The 21,129-nt window shown below is 47.5% G+C and overlaps 1 protein-coding gene across 10 annotated transcripts in view; it reads left to right on the top strand.

The window, feature by feature from the left end:
* Positions 1 to 21,129, top strand: part of lrp1bb (low density lipoprotein receptor-related protein 1Bb) — a 190,523-nt gene that overhangs the window by 61,871 nt on the left and 107,523 nt on the right. For all 10 annotated transcript variants that reach the window (XM_052082609.1, XM_052082607.1, XM_052082605.1 and 7 more), the window contains 4 exons: positions 10,861 to 10,980; positions 12,994 to 13,122; positions 15,035 to 15,292; positions 15,413 to 15,575. In XM_052082609.1, the coding sequence (XP_051938569.1) occupies positions 10,861 to 10,980; positions 12,994 to 13,122; positions 15,035 to 15,292; positions 15,413 to 15,575 (670 nt within the window). The remainder of the gene's footprint in view (positions 1 to 10,860; positions 10,981 to 12,993; positions 13,123 to 15,034; positions 15,293 to 15,412; positions 15,576 to 21,129) is intronic.

Raw genomic sequence — 21,129 nt, 5'->3', positions numbered from 1 at the left:
AGCGATTTATTAAACATGCCTGTGAGATCTATCTTAGGTCGTAAATGATTAATTCAGTTTGACCCTAAATCGCATTCTCCAGTAATCACAATGAAGAGTTGCACACTTGAGGTCTTAATAGAATATATAAAATTAAAAAAAATGAAATAATATTGGCGACCCGGTAGTCCAGTGGTTAGCACGTGGGCTTCACAGTGCAGAGGTACCGGGTTCGATTCCAGCTCCGGCCTCCCTGTGTGGAGTTTGCATGTTCTCCCCGGGCCTGCGTGGGTTTTCTCCGGGTGCTCCGGTTTCCTCCCACATTCCAAAAACATGCGTGGCAGGCTGATTGGACACTCTAAATTGTCCTTAGGTGTGAGTGTGACTGCAAATGGTTGTTCGTCTCTGTGTGCCCTGCGATTGGCTGGCAACCGATTCAGGGTGTCCACCGCCTACTGCCCGGAGACGGCTGGGATAGGCTCCAGCACCCCCCGCGACCCTAGTGAGGATCAAGCGGTTAGGAAGATGAATGAATGAATGAGGCCACTTCATTTTTTTTTCCTCTTATAATTATAAACAAAGCTTTCTTCGATTTATTTGGTTGACTGAAGGCAGCTATCATACTGACCCGGCCTTGCGTCCGAATGACTTTGACTCCACTTGACTTTCCGTTTTAATTAGCCGCTAATATGAACCGGATGTATTTAAACAAATTCTGACGGGGGGTCGCACGACGCGCTGCAAGTTTTACGCCACAGTGGCTTCGGGAAGTTTGCTGGAAGTTTGTAAATTCTGCAAAGGTGACCTCAACCTGTCAGAACTAGTAAACAAACACACACACACACACACACACAAAAATCAATAAATCAGGTAAGGTTGTATTTCAGCGAAAAGGCTTCCTCGCGGTCGGTGCACTTGCTGTAACCTTTGCCAGATGAATAAAGTCACGCTGGACTTTCCTTCAGTTGCGTCAGTCGCAATGACAACCCCGATGACGATTCGCCGCGCTCTGTCGTGCTTCATTTGCTAGCCTAGTTTTCCAAACCTGAAAAGACCCGGAAAGCGTGCTGGTTCACTGGGGCTGACTTGGTGGCATCCGCTCGTGTCCAGTTCTGGGGATCCAAAATTGTCATCACTCAGCTTGTTGTCGTCCGTACGCTAGAAAAAGGATATCGGAGACAAATGTATCGCAACGCTCGCATCAATCATTTTGCATCAACGTATTGCCAAAAAATACAAATATTTCTCCCTGAGGAGCCAATGTTTATTTTGCTAAGGTGTAAACAAGCTCAAAACGGCCCGAATTGAAATCAGTGTCACGAAAGCTCCGTTTTTGCACGGAGGAATCGTCGTCCTTATTCTCAGGTTGAAGACGTTCATCACGCCGCTTTTAATTGTTCACTTCCTGGTTCGTGAATTCAAAGTGATTTGTCACCGACATGTGGGGCGCGATGGGATAGGACGAAATAAACACAAAACACAAATTAATCACATCAACAAATTCCTGAAAAAGTCAAAGTAACAAACAAACAAAGAAAAATCCACGCCAGAAACACAGCGGTCCGATCCCACTCCAGTCTTGGCCGAGAGACAAGCTTTGTATGTTCGCGAGAAGTTTAGCCTGGGTTGGTAGCGGAAGTCACAGCATTGCGTATACCCACGCGCACTGTTGTTCATTTTTTGACCTTTTATTTTGAAAAGGTAGTGTGAGCTTGAAATGGCAAACACCCGTCCGTCTTCTTGGCTGCTGGCAACCGGGATCAATCCCCCGTTTATCCATCTCAATCATAGAGGGCGAGAGGATTTTTGAAAATAAAAATTAAATAAAATATTAAATGGGCGGCCCGGTAGTCCAGTGGTTAGCACGTGGGCTTCACAGTGCAGAGGTACCGGGTTCGATTCCAGCTCCGGCCTCCCTGTGTGGAGTTTGCATGTTCTCCCCGGGCCTGCGTGGGTTTTCTCCGGGTGCTCCGGTTTCCTCCCACATTCCAAAAACATGCGTGGCAGGCTGATTGAACACTCTAAAATTGTCCCTAGTTGTGAGTGTGAGTGCGAATGGTTGTTCGTTTCTGTGTGCCCTGCGATTGGCTGGCAACCGATTCAGGGTGTCCCCCGCCTACTGCCCGGAGACGGCTGGGATGGGCTCCAGCACAGCCCCCCCCCCCCGCCCCTAGTGAGGATCAAGCGGTACGGAAGATGAATGAATGAATGAATAAAATATTAAATAAATATATATATAAATAAATAAAAATAATTGCTGATGCAACTGCAAGTGTCACGGAGGCGTATTTTGCACCAACGCAAGGAAGTTTTTGTCTTGAAATAATTTGCCCTTAGGTCCACCTGAGACCGCCGCGCGTTGCCAACCATCTGCTTCGGTTCACACGGGGGCGCCGCACATGTACACTGCGCCCGGGCCTTCGGTGCGCCTCGTCCCAAAGAGAAGATTTAGACACTCAGCTGGGTCTCGTCCTAAACTCTACCAAACACACACACACACACACACACACACCTCTCTCCTCTCCTGCCCACCGCTTATGAATATACATGCTCACCTCCCAAGGGGAATGGAATGAAGCTGCCCAGATGGAAAACCACCAAACTCTTTTTAAATTCACCTTCAAGAAACGTGCCGGTTCTAGTCGCGTGTCCACGTTGACGACGTGAGGACGTATCGCACATATTTTTGCTTAAATAGACGCGATTTGGCTTGACGCTAAAAGTGAATGTTAAAGACCCTGTAATGTCGTTTCCGTGATTTGTTTCCAAATGCATTAAATAGGTTTGGAAAGAAGTGCAGAAGACGTGCAAAGACTGAGCAAAGTTTCGCACTGATTTGTTGAGAAGTAGCATGAAACTCGTTCTTAGCTTTATTTGGTGGTGCCTTAAAATGAGGCCCGCGTCTCGATTTGATTTTTTTTTTTTTTAATGACCGTTTATGGCTTAATCAAAGCTCAAAATTCCCCATCTGAAAAAATCGTAGTGTTACATTAGAAATAATCAAAATGACTGGCCTGTGATTAATGAACCTACACCATATTTTCGTTTCCATTTGTGCCCCGCGCAAGTTTAGCACAAAGAAACTTTTTTTTCGCATACACGCACCATTAGAAATGGGGCGTTTGCACCGTTGTGAGTGTGAACGCAGACAATATGCTTCCCGGGCTTGATGGTTGCTATTGTTTTAGCTTGATGACTTGAATATATTGCAGCTTGCTGAACGGCACAGGAAATTACACAAGCGGGCTCTAAATAAGGTGATATTTTACTTTTAATGTCATTTGTGACACATTGCCCCAAGTTATGTTGTTAAATATTGCTTTTCAAATAACACAAATCAAAGGCCTTTGATTAAATGCCGTTTCACATTATTATTATTATTTTCTGCTATTGCAAACGTGAAACCGGGCTTTATTAAACCTTCTCGTCCTTTATTACTTTCTGTCATTTGCTGTCTACTTGTTTGATAAGAGTGTGATAATAATGGGGAGGAGTCGGTCGCTAGGTGGACCACAAGAGCGATTTGATGTCAGTATTTACAGGTTCGAATATCTTGGCTCAATATTAGTCATGGAGTAGAACCGTACCCGGAATTGGACCTACTTTGAGCTTTGCCCCCCCCCAAAAAAGAAATCTCTCTCTCTCTCTCACTATATATATATATATATATATATATATATATATATATATATATATATATATATATATATATATATATATATATATATATATGCCCTGCGATTGGCTGGCAACCGATTCAGGGTGTCCCCCGCCTAATGCCCGAAGACAGCTGGGATAGGCTCCAGCACCCCCCGCGACCCTTGTGAGGATCAAGCGGTTCGGAAGATGAATGAATGAATGAATGAATATATATATATATATATATATATATATATATATATATATATAATTGGGCGGCCCGGTAGTCCAGTGGTTAGCAGGTTGGCTTCACAGTGCAGAGGTACCGGGTTCGATTCCAGCTCCGGCCTCCCTGTGTGGAGTTTGCATGTTCTGCCCGGGCCTGCGTGGGTTTTCTCCGGGTGCTCCGGTTTCCTCCCACATTCCAAAAAACATGCGTGGCAGGCTGATTGAACACTCTAAATTGCCCCTAGGTGTGGGTGTGAGCGTGGATGGTTGTTCGTTTCTGTGTGCCCTGCGATTGGCTGGCAACCGATTCAGGGTGTCCCCCGCCTACTGCCCGAAGACAGCTTGGATAGGCTCCAGCACCCCCCGCGACCCTAGTGAGGATCAAGCGGTTCGGAAAATGGATGGATATATATATATATATATATATATATATATATATATATATATATATATATATATATATATATATATATATATATATATATATGTGTATAAAATTAGCGTGTGTGTGTGTGTGTGTGTGTGTGTGTGTGTGTGTGTGTGTGTGTGAGTGTGCATGTGCGCTCATTTGCATGTCTTCCGTTGCATTTCTCCCGCTCTCTGCTCTTGAACACACGCGTGCGTTTTGTGTGAAAGTTGAATTGAAGCAACATGAATGGAGGCGTGCTAAATCCAAAGTCATTTGTAATGCTCTCACTTTGTCACGCCTCTTTTCTGCCAGTGACATTAACAGAATACGCTAATTGATACGTTGGTCTTTCAACCCGAAAACTAATTTCGAACCAAAAGATTCATCTCGTAATTAGTCACATATTGAGCTCAGCGATGTGCCGTTTGGTGCATCCGAACCGAGATTGGTGCATAATAGATGACTATACACTTCAGATACAACCTTTTTCTTCTTTTTTTAAATGCTAACAGACACGTTGAGACCCCTTTTTTTTATTACTTCCATTTTTAAGCTCAAATTTAAGTTGTGAGCGCTATATGGTGACTTGTAATAAAACAGCAAGGACAGGCTAACAAATAGCATCAGTGGTGGCAGTGTTATCACACTTTAAGCGACAAATGGCGGCGCAATTCATGTTATGGCTCACCAATCAAGCATACATTCTTTATCCTCCATGGCAAAAAAAAAAAGGATGAATATTGTTGAGTCCCTGACAGTAGTTCTGTTATTTGTTGTGTGTGTGTGTGTGTGTGTGTGAATTTCTTGGAATTCAGTGTCAGTATTCCTAACCTAGGCGGCCCGGTAGTCCAGTGGTTAGCACGTCGGCTTCACAGTGCAGAAGTACCGGGTTCGATTCCAGCTCCGGCCTCCCTGTGTGGAGTTTGCATGTTCTCCCCAGGCCTGCGTGGGTTTTCTCCGGGTGCTCCGGTTTCCTCCCACATTCCAAAAATATGCGTGGCAGGCTGATTGAACACTCTGAATTCTTCCTAGGTGTGAATGTGAGCGTGGATGGTTGTTTGTCTCTGTGTGCCCTGCGATTGGCTAGCAACCGATTCAGGGTGTCCCCCGCCTACTGCCCGGAGACAGCTGGGATAGGCTCCAGCACCCCCCTCGACCCTAGTGAGGATCAAGCGGTTAGGAAGATGAATGAATATTCCTAACCTAACTCCAAATCCTAATAACCAAAAATATAACCTCTGTTTTTTTTCTTCGTGTATAGGCCGTGTATATTTTGGTACCTTGTACCAATTTCAATATCCTTTCACGCGCCCAAGTTGTCACACTCCCTTGCCGATTCAGCTCAAGCTCTTCACAAATACAACAAGGATCCTAACTAAAGGATCCTAACAAGGATAAACAAATGAAAACCCTCAGCAAGACTTCCAGTACTTTGATGATTGTTCTTCTTTTAATGAACAGATGCTGTTGCAAAGGCTCGCTACTCCTTGCGAGCTCCCAGCGTGACGTCTCCTCAGATAAAGTTGATTGATGTGCTCATCGGCATGTTTATCAGTTTCAAGCCTGGCAAGATGGACTTTTGCCATTTGGGGGAGAATCATTGTATTCACGCCAATCATTCTCGCTCACGCGGAGAACCGGAAAGGAGACCAAGAGTCACGCGTGGACGTTGACACCGCATCCTCCCTTTCCAGGAGGCGATTCATCAATCCGTTTGTTCAGACGATCAATTATTTAAAGTGATCCTTTCCGGGCGGCCCGGTTGTCCAGTGGTTAGCTCGTCGGCTTCACAGTGCTGAGGCACCGGGTTCGATTCCAGCTCCGGCCTCCCTGTGTGGAGTTTGCATGTTCTCCCCGGGCCTACGTGGGTTTTCTCCGGGTGCTCCGGTTTCCTCCCACATTCCAAAAACATGCGTGGCAGGCTGATTGAACACTCTGAATTGTCCCTAGGTGTGAGCGTGAGTGTGAGTGGTTGTTCGTCTATGTGTGCCCTGCGATTGGCTGGCGACCGATTCAGGGTGTCCCCCGCCTACTGCCCGGAGACAACTGGGATGAGCTCCAGCACCCCCCGCGACCCTAGTGAGGATCAAGCGGCTCGGAAGATGAATGAATGAATGAATGAATGAATGAATGAATGAATGATCCTTTCCTGGGGTCAAACCTCCGACCAACGTGAAATGGCTTTTTTTTTTTAACCACCAGTGAAATTGCGTTCGATCCAGCGTCTTCTCCCTGGAGCGAAGACGCCAAGAAATAATGGATGCTAATACTTATTTTATTTTATTTTTTTTAAATTTTTATTCGATGTTTCTCAGCTTGTTAAAATGATCAGGCAGCCGTGGAGACGGTCGAAGCAGACTGCCGAATATGAAAATGGTTGCTCCGCTAATGAAATATTGACAGTAAGCAGTCTCGCCGCCGATCCGTTTTTACGAGAGCGAATCGGCCCGCCCCCTTTCCGAGTGTTTTATTCCGTGCGTCCGCCTCCTTTTTGAGGGACGTAAAACACATTGTTAAAGACTAATAAATCGAGTTTTACATCCTGGGGAAGCGCGGCGCCCGTCTCACGCCACAAAAACGCGAGAAAGACGCCGGCGATCAATATTTCACGCGTCTGGCTTTGTTTTCCGCCATTGTCAAGATATCGTCATCCGTGTCAGTATTACCCCCCACTCCCCAGCCCACCCCCCCTCTGATTGGAGGAAACAGCCCGGTGTGGTCGGAAGCGATTACGCAAGATGTCCTTCCTGCGGAGGGCTCGGAAATTCAAAATGGATTGTTTGCTGGGAGATTTTGACACCCGCAAATACTTTAGGCCGTATCAGCGACCTGCAGCGTGCTCTCAAATCTCCGAGCCGAGTGGTCTTTCGGGCTTGAGCGCCATTTACATTTCAGACCCGCTCGGAGCGGCAAGATGATGATTTCCCCCCCCCCCCCCCCCCCCAAGCAGAGTAGTAAGTTCTGAACCATCCGGTCACAATGTCACATCAAAGCTGACACACTTTAACGCTTCCCAGATAACTCTGCCTAACCTCGGAAATAAATAGTCTCACTGCAATCATAAAGCAGCTACTATGAAAATATTACCCCCCCTCGTATATTTCTGGGGAGTTTTTGGAGCCCCCCTCCCCTCGGGGAATGTTTGACCCAATTTCATCCTGGTTTGAAATCAATCTCGTCACCGCCGAGGATACTCCGACTCCAGCTTCAGACGGGGATGCTCCCAATTAGCAGCAGGCGGGGGGTGGAACCGCTCCTGACAGATCGGCGGGCAGGCCGTGGCCGCAGCTCACGTGTGGCCCCTCGCGTCCCTCTCGGCTCCCTGGTCAATCGTACGGCGTGACCGTTAAAGCCGTTTTGATTCCATGACGGTAATTGAATGGAAGTCATCATGGAGCCCAGATGGGGCACACGATGATGGCGCACGAGCAGCGCCGCTCTTTGCGTTCACGCGTGGGGGGCCATCTGTTTGGATGAACGTGGCCGAGTCGGCCTAAGGCCTGCTCGATACACGCGCCATTGTTTTTTTTTTGTTTTTCATTCGCATATTTTGAATCTTGGTTTGACAATCACCGCTGCAGGTCCCAAAACGTGCTGGCAAACTATTCATTCATTCATTCATTCATCTTCCGAGCCGCTTGATCCTCACTAGGGTCGCGGGGGGTGCTGGAGCCCATCCCAGCCGTCTCCGGGCAGTAGGCGGGGGACACCCTGAATCGGTTGCCAGCCAATCGCAGGGCACACAGAGACGAACAACCATTCACACCTAGGGACAATTTACAGTGTTCAGTCAGCCTGCCACGCGTGTGCATATTTTTGGAATGTGGGAGGAAACCGGAGCACCCGGAGAAAACCCACACAGGCCCGGGGAGAACATGCAAACTCCACACAGGGAGGCCAGAGCTGGAGTTGAACCTGGTACCTCTGCACTGTGAAGCCCACGTGCTAACCACTGGTCTACCGGGCCGCCCTGCTGGCAAACTAGAAAATTACAACGTCTCCATTTTCCACATCTGTCAAGTCAAGTCATAAAAGCTTTGGGATGGGCAAAGTATCCCGTCTGAACGACGTCCATTTTTTTCGAGCCGCCGTCACTTTCCTGAGCGGCACGGCTAACGCGAGTGTGGAGAGAGAAAATGCAGCCACGTGGGCTGAGAAGCAGGCGTGAAAAGTGCATCGGAGGAGCCTGCCATGTGCCAAATTGCTGCACAGCGAGTGGATGAATTATTTTGGGAGGGCCTTGATGTGTCCGACAGTCGCAAAATGTGTGCGGCACGCAACAGATTTTACACCGTGAGTCCTTTGTTTAGGGTTTTTATTTTATTTTTTTTGTTTGTTTGAACAGTCGCGTCACCAAATGTCCCATTACTTTTGGTCATGTAAAAAGCGGGGATGCGCAAAGTAATTATTCGCATTTCCTTGTTCCTGAGTTGTCCAAAGATTTTTGGTCCTGAGTGTACGCGGGGCCGTTTGCTATGGTTGCGGGTACCCCCCCGCCCCCTCCAACCCCCACCCGAGCAGGTTCAGCTATGCAGGAATCAGACGGACGAATGGCTTCATTTGCCACGCCCGCCTCGAGAAAAATCCAACTGCCGTGCCTTCGGCTCCTTGAGATCGGCGACCACGGGATCGCTCGGCTGGCAGATGTGGCGGCGCAGTCTTTTTCCACATAAAACAAATCAGTCAAAAGAAAACACGTCAGGTCGTCAATCAGCAGACACGACGAAAAAAAAGAAAGCTAAACGGTAGCCGCCGTCCTGTTCCGAATGGGGAAACTCAGGGCATCCGTTCCACCTGCTTGCCGTTTGCGCGGTCGAGAGTGTTGCTCACTTCTCATTTAAAGTTACAAACCATTCGGGGATGTGTTCATCGTCCTGAAAAAGTTGTAAAAGTTGAAAATATTGTAAAGTCGCTTCAAGAATACGTTCTCCAAAGTTGTGTACAAATCCATTCCGTAGCGTCCCATTAGCCCACGCTTTAGCCCACGCTTCCCTCCCCCCAGCCACATCTTCCAACTCTTCCCGAGAAGTCCCAAGGCGTTCCCCAGGCCAGCTGGGAGATTTGACGTCTCCAGCATATTCTGGTTCATCATGCCCGAAGCACCTCACCGGGGAGGCGTCCGGGAGTCATCCAACTCGGATGCCCGAGCCACCTCATCTGGCGATCTAGTTGGAAGTGATATTCACGAAAATCCTTCCATCCTGCCTTGTTGATCTTTGTTGATTTTGACGTTCGGCTCGTCGACTCTGAATTCCGATCAATCCAAGAGCAAACTTTAAGACACGGTGACTTCGCTGTGCATTAAAACGATAAGTGAAGGGAACACGTCTGGCATCGGTCCTGATGTTTATTTAATGTACTTGTCTGCGAGGGGCCCTTGACGGTAGTCAATAAAAAACACGCTGATATGATTGTGAGGATCGCAGGCTGCCAACAAATCCAAAGTCTTTCCCTTGCTCAGTTACATCACCTTAAAAAAAATGGCTACAATCTCAAAAAGTAGCGAACGCGCAACTGTCTGATAACATTTGGTAAACGTATCGAAAAGAGAGATCAAGAACCTGTCAAGAGAAATCTAAAATGTATACCGCAAGTTTCCCTCAAGTGTCCATAGCAAACGTTGTTTTCAGAGAAGCCTAAAGATCATTTGCAACTGCCACGATGAGTTAGCGTTGCTCGAAAATGATGAAAAACGACGCAGTTCGTTCAGAACGGGGGAAGCAAAAGCTTTCACTGTCATTCTTTCCCGTTCTTTGACTGAAGAGAATTATATTCCGCGAGACATCCTGTTCCATGCAGCATATAAATATCTTGAAGTCTTAACAAAGGGGTGGAGGATGGCGGGGGGTGCAAGGGGGGGGGGATCAGACAATGCTTGTAAGCTTTTATGTTTTCTGTGACTTGACATTAATGAATGCTCAGCGATGGCTTCTCAGTCCTCGGACCAATCAAAGCTTTGTTTTAAGGGTTGAGCCTGCTTCAGTCGTGCGTTTATTCATGATGACAGCGTGAGCTTTATTTGCTTCCTGTCTGACAAATATCGAGAGTCAAACATCACACTGCAGATCTCACCGTAGGGGGAATGGGAGGGGGGTGGGGGGGGAATGAAAATACAGGAACCGTCTTGACACTTCCCGAGGGAGTCAGAAGTCGACGTAGCAAATAATTAGCGTTCATTAAGGTCAGAGTCGGGCTGACCCAGCAAGGACACAAACACAATATTAGCATTCATGATTAAAAATCATCATGCAGTCAGCATCTAAACTCTTTTTTAATTTTTTTTTTTTTTTTAATCGGGGCTAAATGGCATAGCAGCTACCTTTTGACTAAAAATCAGCACGGACAATTTTGCTGCCACGCTCGCAATAAAATAAAAAAAAAATAAAAAACGAGTGCCGTCAAACGATTAAAATATTTAATCGCGATCAAATGTATAATTTCATAGTTAACTCAGAATTATCCATAATTAATCACAGATTGTTATCTATTCTACATTTCCTTTGATTTCTTTTTCCTCATATTTTTCCCATTTTAATGCTCTCATCAAGATGGAACCGTGGATCAAGTTCCACTTTGCCCGTTTTAATTTCCTTTCCCCCTTGCAGAGCTTCTGTCAGCCTGCCACGAGCTGCGGTGCCGCTACGGCTGCGTCATGACAAGGAACGGCACCTTCTGTTTCTGCGCTGACGGCTTTGAGGTCGGCGAGGACGGCACGAGCTGCCGAGGTAAGACTCCCAAACGTCGCCGCCCACTTCCTCTCTCCATCCTCCTCCTTTCCCACGCCTGCCCCCCAACCCCCACTTGCGCCCTCCATCAGACTTTCCCCGAGGTGGAAAAGCGGGAGGTGCAAGGTGCGCCAGGCCATCTGTCGCCAGCGTCGCGTTCGCGGCCCCGGCACAACAACAGAAGGCGCGCTATTTACTTTTGGCTTTCTTTTGCTCATCCCGATGCAGCGCAAGTCAGTTTTCTCTCCGAAGAAGATCTCGTTTCAATGCCAAAAGGGGCATCCAGAGTTGTTTCTCGTTTCTGCATTCGTGATACTGTCGTAACACCGTGCGATGCAACCTGCTGGACATTCTGTCTTTGTTTTCTTGCCCACTTTCTCAAAATAGGATGTTTCGAGCCCTCACTTAACTCGTCGACCCAGAAACAAAGAAATACGTCGTTACGTGTGATTTCTTTTTTCTCAATGGATTGCTTTATATTTATGGTCCGGCCATACGAACGGAACCCCAATTTCAGAATCAGAATCAGAATCAGAATCATCTGTATTGGCCAAGTATGTAGAACACACAAGGAATTTGTCTCCGGTATAACACGCTGCACTAGTACCATCGTAAACAACAAAATCATTGAACCATTTTAGAGTAACCAGTAGTTTTGTAGTACCATTTTGTAGTACAAGAAGAGTGACTACGTCAGTGACCGTTTAAGGAGTTAATGGCTAGAGGGAAGAAGCTGTTTAAGTGTCTACTGGATTTGGTGCGCATGGATGTGTAGCGTCTGCCTGAGGGGAGTGGCTGAAAAAGGTGGTGGGCAGGATGCGGGGGATCCAGGAGGATTTTCCGTGCCCTTGTCTTGATTCTTGCAGTGTGCAAGTCCTCAAGAGTGGGTAGGGCGGTGCCAACGATTTTTTTCTGCCGTCCTAACTGTCCGTTGAAGTCGGATTTTGTCCTTTTTTGTGGCGGCCCCAAACCAAACCATGATGGAAGAACACAGGATTGATTCGATGACTGCCGTGTAGAACTGTCGTAGCACCTCCTGTGGCAGGCCATGCTTCCTCAGCAGCCTCGGGAAGTACATCCGCTGCCGGGCCCTTTTCAGGATGGAGATGGTGTTGACTTCCTACTTCATGTCCTGGGAGACTGTGATTCCCAGGAACTTGAAGGTCTCGACGGTTGACACAGGGCAGTTGGATAGTGTGAGGTCAACTGAGGAGAAGAATGTTTCCTGAAGTCCACGATCATCTCTACAGTCTTGAGCGTGTTCAGCCCGAGGTTGTGTCGGCCGCACCACAGCTCCAGCTGCTCCACTTGTTTAAACCCACAATTTAAACGACTTCCATATACGCTGTAAATGTCAGATCTGGATTACTGCTTGGACACGTATACTGTCCACTGAACCGTTTTTCTACGTCAGACTGGTCCTAATCAGCACCGATACCAATTGGTTTTCCACTGGTTTTTGTCCCTTGGAGACTATTTCAGAACTGTACCAGAGCAAAGATCACTCTTGGGAACACATCACGGGAACAACACGTACATCATGTACATGGAAAAAAAAATGGGGCACGTCTTGAAATCCATCCACTTCTGCGACCAGCTTAAAAAAAAATTGATTTGGGCTCCCACAAGGTCGACTGAATGTAGACCAAAAAGTTTGAGATGATAAAATGACTTAGCAGATGCACCGCAATCTGTTTCTACGTGGATGATGCCCTTAAAGGGAATGCCAGCATCTTTCCCTTCGCCCTCGAGAGGCGAATCTCAGACCGATCACGATAGGACTGACGAGTTTGATCACCTTTTCACAAAATCCCGCTGAGAGAGACTCACAGAACATGCTGGCATCTCTGCGTGCTGGCGCTGTCCCAAACAAGGTTCCTTGGTCATCCAAGTGTTTGCCGAAGGTGCCGAAGTGAGGCCCGGTTCAGTGTACCGCGTGGATTTGGGTCATCTGAGAGCACGCCTAATTTGTTCCCACCGCCTCTGTATCCCCCCCCCCCCCCAACCCCTCAGACCATGATGAATGTGCCCAGTATGGCTCGTGCAGCCAAACCTGCACAAACACCTACGGCTCATACAGTTGTAGCTGCGTGGAAGGATACGTCCTGCAGCCCGACAAGACGTCGTGCAAAGCCAAACGAGGTGAGTTTGCGTCATCGCACACGTGCCCACCCCCTTTTTTTCCTTTTTTTTGGGGGGGGTCTCTTTTAAAAGGCGTTTCTTCAACCGGAGTACCATGATCGTATATCGCCCGCTCCTCAGGTTGTTGGATCAAGATGAATGTGGTTTGCCGCTGACTCCATCTATCACCCGCGTGGGAATTGCAAGATGTGGTCAGGCCAGGATAATGATCAAATTAATGAGCACCAGGGAAGTGGGAGCAGCCGACCGAGTTGAATACCGACACAATGCCCGCCGTAACTCTGATTGATGCTAATGCCAGATTGCGGTAGTTCATATACCCAAAGGTATTAAGAGGCCCACTTAGAAGTAACGCGAGCGAAACAGATGTTAAGGCTCGACGGTGGTTGATGATCAATAAGTTAAAAAAAAGAAGAAGAATATCTGTGTGCAGCACATACTTCTATTGTACCCGGAAGCTTTTTAACGGATTTTATTTAGTGTGGTCTCGATGGCATATGTGTTGAAAATAGCTGGAGGCGCAGCGCACCTAGCGGGAGGGGGGGTGGTGGGGGCTTTTAATCAACGTGTCCTACCAGGAATAAAGTGAATATGATTAGTCGTAAACTGAAGCCAATGCAATACTGGGCTACATTGATATTCCTTTAGCATCAAAGGGGGATAGCGCTTTGGCGCTAACCAAGGGTTTACCGTTATTTGCGACAGCTCATGAATATAAATATTCAGATATAGTTCTCCGGGGCTAGTAGATGAAAAGCAGCACGTTATGAAACAACAACAACAACAAATTTCCATGTCAGATGGAAGGTCCAGTTCCGCAGTGCAATTGAAGAATTCATCACGATCTAATCGGTTTTCATTTAGTCCAGACCGACGTGAAATATTTCATTTCCAACACACGGCTCTAAATTGCAATCTGAAATGCTTTATATCTTGGCTTTCAGCAAGATAGCGCGACTCGCTCCAGATAAAGGAAAACGTAAGTGCGGGGTAATTGCGCGCTTCTGACAAACTCATTGATTGGCATGTCCCCCCCCACCCCCCCGGCAGTCGCAAAAACGTTTGAGTGCCTAAATAAATTTATTATTATTATTTTATTATAATTAAATAAATTTCCGGGCGGCCCGGTAGCCCAGTGGTTAGCACGTCGGCTTCACAGTGCAGAGGTACCGGGTTCGATTCCAGCTCCGGCCTCCCTGTGTGGAGTTTGCATGTTCTCCCCGGGCCTGCGTGGGTTTTCTCCGGGTGCTCCGGTTTCCTCCCACATTCCAAAAATATGCATGGCAGGCTGATTGAACACTCTAAATTGTCCCTAGGTGTGAGTGTGAGTGCGAATGGTTGTTTGTTTCTGTGTGCCCTGCGATTGGCTGGCAACCGATTCAGGGTGTCCCCCGCCTACTGCCTGGAGACGGCTAGGATGGGCTCCAGCACCCCCCGCAACCCTAGTGGGGATCAAGCGGTACGGAAGATGAATGATGAAATAAATTTCCCCAGTGTGGGACGAATAAAGGATATCTTATCTTATCTTAAATAAGACGTGCTGCACTGCATGCGCTTTGTAACAGTATTTGAGGTGATCACTTCACTTTCATGTTTTGATTTTGCCAATCAATACATGAAATGTTTTTTTTTTTTCCTCTTGATAGAGCAAGACAAAGCAGCCTTGGAGAGCGCGCCCGTCTTTTACTCCTCAATGAACACCGACGACGTGCGATTGATTAATGATGTCACTTGATTAGGCACCGTAATTGTTCCAGTGTCACACCGACACTTTAATTCATCCGACGATGCGATGCAACGCACTCCTTTGTATCCGTTTCGTTATTGCCAGCGCGTCTTTCCCTCCGCGACGTCTCGGCAGAACAGAAGAGCAAATAAACGGACGCGACTTTCTTTCCATATCCCCGACCAGATGCGGGCGACAGGCATCCCGTGCTTCTGATGGGTGGATCGGACCGTATTGTCATCAGCCACCTCAACGGAACGGGCTTTCTGCCTCTGAGGTCTCTGAGTGTAAATGGAAGTCTGGCGATGGATTTCCAGCACAGCCAGGACAAGGTTTGCTGGGTTCTGTCCAAAGAGTCCTCTGGGCAACTTCGCTGCGCCGAAATGAGGAATCTCCGCAGACTCACGCGGGAAAAGGAAATAACAACACAACAGCACTTGCACAGTATGTTCCGTTTTTTTTTTTTTTTTCTGGAAACCATCACATTATGTGTGAAAGGGAACGTAGAACGCTTCTCGTAGCCACGGCAAGCGATCGATTACGTCTCCACCGCTCTCATTGCAGATGCTGAGCACATGGCTATCGATTGGCTGACGGGCAACTTCTATTTTGTCGACCGGGTCACCGACAGGATCTTTGCGTGCGACCAGACCGGCGACACCTGTGTGACTCTCCTCCAGCTCGACCTGCTGAATCCCAAAGGAATCGCTCTGGATCCTCTCGCGGGGTGAGTGGTCCGCCGCCTGCATGAGCAAAGCGTTCCAAAAATGCACCACAAATGGACTCAGTGATGCATCTGCTGTCTAGACATACATTTGCAGTCACACTTGTCACCTTACATCTTTTTCATTCATTCATTCATTCATCTTCCTAACCGCTTGATCCTCACTAGGGTCGCGCAGGGTGCTGGAGCCTATCCCAGCTGTCTTCGGGCAGTAGGCGGGGGACACCCTGAACCGGTTGCCAGCCAATCGCAGGGCACACAGAAACGAACAACCATCCGCGCTCACACTCACACCTAGGGACAATTTAGAGCGTCCAATCAGCCCGCCACGCATGTTTTTGGAATGTGGGAGGAAACCGGAGCACCCGGAGAAAACCCACGCAGGCCCGGGGAGAACATGCAAACTCCACACAGGGAGGCCGGAGCTGGAATCGAACCCGGTACCTCTGCACTGTGAAGCCGACGTGCTAGCCACTGGACTACCGGGCCGCCCTGTGTCAGTTATACGAGTGAGAATTGTCACCATTCGCAACCGCAGCGAGGTTGTCAACCAATACGGGATGCAGGAACGGAAGGTTTTCCAGGTCGTTGAAGGTTGTCACTGCTGCAAAGGTTTAATCTGCCTTCCATAAACGAGGTGACAAACAGGTGCCGGGCCTGTCTGAGCAAAAAGTCGAGAAAACTAGCTGTCACTCGGATGCTAACACTGTATTTGTTGCTTTTGTGACACCTCAAACTATTAAAAAAAAAAAAAAAATCCAGTCACACGCTGTAAACAATGCCGACTCACTCAATGGCTTCATTTGAACGCCGCCGGCTTTTTTTGACATTCACTCCATAAACGCTGACGGCTTTTTTTTCACAATCACGACACACGCTTTGCGACGACCTACAATGAAACATATTCCCGTTGTATATTCAAAGTGCGGTCGGGCCGGTAGTCCAGTGGTTAGCACGTCGGCTTCACAGTGCAGAGGTACCGGGTTCCATTCCAGCTCCGGCCTCCCTGTGTGGAGTTTGCATGTTCTCCCCGGGCCTGCGTGGGTTTTCTCCGGGTGCTCCGGTTTCCTCCCACGTTCCAAAAACATGCGTGGCAGGCTGATTGAACACTCTAAAATTGTCCCTAGGTGTGAGTGTGAGTGCGAATGGTTGTTCGTCTCTGTGTGCCCTGCGATTGGCTGGCAACCGATTCAGGGTGTCCCCCGCCTACTGCCCGGAGACAGCTGTGATAGGCTCCGGCACCCCCCGCGACCCTAGTGAGGATCAAGCGGCTCGGAAGATGAATGAATGAATACAAAGTGCTTCCTCTGGTCGAGTGTCAGCTGTCTTAACCTTGACCATGGATTCAAAATTTGTGCCGATCTCAAATCTAAAGACCCTCTTCCATGCCCGGCCGTTGAAAACCATTCTTGACGGACACATTGTCTCCACTAGACAATTCCAATTGACGAACGTCAATGTCCCTCGGCAGCGAATGAATGAATGAATGATGTCGCGGGACAAAATAAATCCTCCTTGGTCGGTGACTCCTTGCTGTCTTGAAGTAATTGCTTTCCCTTGCAGAACAATACGACCCGGCAGATATGTTTTTGAGCAAAAAAAAAAATATTCTGACAGGCTCGGGTACCGCGCCTGTTCACGATGAAGCTTGTCAAAAATCCGGGTAGCGTTTAACAGCAGCACGGGAGCGTTTGTAAAATGTGACTTTGGTTCAAGGAAAAACAAAAGCGAGCGAAGAAAGTGACAAATTCATCCGGTCTTGATAGAAACGCATATTCATGAGCGCGATAATGCGCGTCATCTTGGTCCCTGCGGTCTGGTGAACTTGCAAAAATAGATTTTTTTTTTTTTTAAACGATTAATAACCACGATGAAATAAGGAGCTCCAAGGTAAGTGTTTTTGGAGTGTTGTTGCTTGCTTCGTGTGAGTGAAGTTGAACAGCTGCCAGTTGTTGGGCCGCCGATCACTCCTTTGTCAGTTCATCCCCCCCTCGGAATTGAGTTTGCTCACCGTGGGCTTTTGCTACGGCGGCCATCTTTGAACATGACATGATTCGGGATTGATTGCCGTCAAGGCTGCCGGCTGCCGCGGAAACTCCTCCGACCTCATTCTTTCAGTCAGCCTTAGCTCCTTACCCTGGGTGAATGTCGGCCCGTATGTCATCCGCTGAAGTGGGGCGTTCGCCCTTGCCTGTTTTGACCGCGTCCTTGTTTCTCACAAGCGCGTCTGGTCGACGCACTTCATTGACATCCGCTTGTTACGGGTTTCCGAGTCAAAGAAATAAAGCTTAAACTTTGACAAGACCGACGCTGACGCCAGCAAATTGATGGGAGGGAACTTGAAGGGGTCACTCAACATGACAACTCTTCATTTCTGTGATGTTGATACACCCGCAGACACAGAATCTCAATTAGCACTTGGGCGACGTTGCTTATGCGATGCACTGCCCTCGTATTGATTGAAAAAAAAAGGGGAATGGCGTGACGGCGCTGTGCTTTCTCACCGGTCTGGCCCCCCTGTATGTTTCTTGAGAGAAATCGGTCGCGCGCCCAAATTGAAGAGTCCAGTCCAATCGGATGGTTGCAGCGACATTTGAGACTGACAAGGTCAAGAGATTGTCGCAGCGGTTTTTAGTAAAATGGTGGATGAAGAATGTTGAATTTTTTGTTGAAGGGTCCGATTTCAGTATGAATGACACGAATGTTATCTTGAAATAAATTCAAGCATGTATAACATATATCTGGGCGGCCCGGTAGTCCAGTGGTTAGCACGTCGGCTTCACAGTGCAGAGGTACCGGGTTCGATTCCAACTCTGGCCTCCCTGTGTGGAGTTTGCATGTTCTCCCCGGGCCTGCGTGGGTTTTCTCCGGGTGCTCCGGTTTCCTCCCACATTCCAAAAACATGCATGGCAGGCTGATTGAACACTCTAAATTGTCCCTAGGTGTGAGTGTGGGTGCGAATGGTTGTTCGTTTCTGTGTGCCCTGCAATTGGCTGGCAACCGATTCAGGGTGTCCCCCGCCTACTGCCCGAAGACAGCTGGGATAGGCTCCAGCACCCCCCGCGACCCTAGTGAGGATCAAGCGGCTCGGAAGATGAATGGAATGAATGAATGAATAACATATATCTGGCACTTGCCAAATATGTCATATAGCAGGGCTGTCAAAATCATTTTTGGCGCTGGCCAGATTTGCAGTTGATTCCCTTATGAAGAAGCTAAGGATAACGGTTTATTCACCTAATGTTTTATTGTAATGAGGGGTTTGGTAACAAGGAAATGCTTACAGTATCACGCTTATATATTACAAATGAGAATTTGACATTTTGTTAGGGATTTTAGCAAGCATCATAAACGTTTGACATTTTTGATTTGCTTTCACAGGCCACATAAAATGATCTCGAGGGGCCAGATCAGGCCCCAATGCCTTGAGTTTGACACCTGTGCCATTTTAAAATAAATACATAAATAAGACATTGAAATTATTATTTGAAAAATAATTTGCTAACGTGGCCGTCTGCGCTAAAAACGAATTCAAAGTAACAGAATTTCAAGTACGACCTGTCAGGTAGCGTAGCAACCAGTCCCAAGTAATTCAAAAAATGTTTCGACAAACTGACAATCCACAGTTTTTGGGTTGTGTGAGCTATTCTCTTTCGCAAATGTGGTTGCACAATGGCTGCTTTCTGTGTGAAACTGACTCCCTGTGTCTTTCGGAATTGATTTCAAGCCCCCCCCCCCCTCCTTCCCCCGCCCAGTATTAAAGGTACTTAGTGCTTTGGCTCCTGTGTGCATTGTGCTCTCATACCCCGAGGTCCTCTGCAGCACGCTTTTTTTTTTTTTTTTAAATACCCAACAATTACAGTTGAAGAAATGGAAAATGTTCTTGTGGCAATTGTCACCGCAGGTATTCGAGCGCCTCTGTGGGTGGCCCTGGCTCACCATTTAAGGAGACCTCCAAAGCGCCACTTTTCATTCATTAATTTGAGAAACGCTTTATTAGATTTTATTTTGTCTTTGGCCCTCCATCCATTTATTATTTTTTTTTTTTGGTGGCGCTAACATTAGGCGAGGCGCGAAAGGCATGCAACAAACACGTTGGAGCAAAACAAGAACACTGAAGATTGTCATCATCCCGAGTAAGGGTGTTTTCACAAGGCATGACGCCGAATGTGCTTCGACTGAGCGAGCGCCCCTTTAGCCTGTTACACGCGTTTAAAGATAATTGCTCAAAGCAATTTCGAGCCCGATTCGCCTGGTGTGACCAAAGTCAACAAACGTCTCAAAAGATTACCCCGAAAGACTATCTTGTGATGTGCGCTGTATAAAGAGAACGAATAAAGCTACCGGCCCATACCACAGTGGACGTCTGTACTCAGACTACTAGCGTGCCCCAATGTTCTTTTTTATGTATTTTGTGGGTGTGCATGCATGTGAGATCAACATTTGTAGCGTCTGCGATCGGGTCGAGAGTTCTAATAGCCTGTGTGGGATTGTGCGTCCCAGCTCATCTGTCACTTAGCGTTAGCGATAACAACTGCCTGTGAATGAGAGACACATGGTTAGCGCTGCCACATCGATGGGGAAACAAATATCCACTTCATTTATTTCAGTTCCCGGCGCTGCAAGATGCTTTATCCAATCGGTGATTTGTTATTTGGGATTGGATGGTGTGCCGTCTCAGTGGGGGCGTCCTTACTTTAGCTCCCACGCTAGGCATCGACATTGTTGCTAGCTGCCTGAAGCTAACGCTTCTAATTCTAGCACGCTATTATACCCTTCCACTTCTTGATTTTTTTTCTCTCTTTCCGCCACATTCGTCTTTCTTTAATGACGGAAGATCGCTTTTCCGTTTCGCAGAGCAGACTGTGACTCTTCTAAGTCGAGTTTGATTGCATCTTCCTCATGCAGGACCGTTTTGGATGGCGTGACCTCTGGGTTCTATTCATCATCCTTTGACAACATCAAATGAACGCTGCGAGATGTGTTCAAGCCGTCTTATTGGTCGATGGCAAATCTGGCCTCAAATTCACAACGCGACCCACAACTTGTATTCCTTTGTGCAAGTTGTGCTTGTGTTTGAATGGTGGCGGGGGGAAAAAAAAATACTGGGGTGAAGGTATGGGACTGCTTTATCATTCAAAGCATCGCGTGTGAAACGCGGTGGAGGAAATGTTAAGGGCGGACCATATGTGAAGCATGAACGGCCATGACATTCATCTTGGAGGCTTTGGAAAAATAGTGTCGCTTGTCTGGAAAAATAAATGTTTACATGTTTCACACACTGCATGTGGTATTTCCTTCGGAAGGTCAAGTGGTCCTGTCGGACCGATTTCGTTGAGCATGACGAAAAATGCTCTTGTGCGACTGACTGAGTTTTGCAAATGTGACCCTGAACAAAATAAAAGCTGGTCAAAGATATCGATGTCGGTGCAGACATCTGATCTGGAACTCTCATACGGTCAGTATTCAAGGATTCTAATGAGGACATTAACAAAGTCCCAGAAAAGCAGAAATCAGCGCCGCAAAGAAACACTCAAAACAAAGTGCATACATGACA

This window comes from Hippocampus zosterae, chromosome 12, assembly GCF_025434085.1.
Source record: "Hippocampus zosterae strain Florida chromosome 12, ASM2543408v3, whole genome shotgun sequence".
Classification (NCBI taxonomy): Eukaryota; Metazoa; Chordata; class Actinopteri; order Syngnathiformes; family Syngnathidae; genus Hippocampus; species Hippocampus zosterae.
The sequence above is the reverse complement of the archived record's forward strand: the minus strand, read 5'-3'. Positions and strand labels throughout refer to the sequence as shown.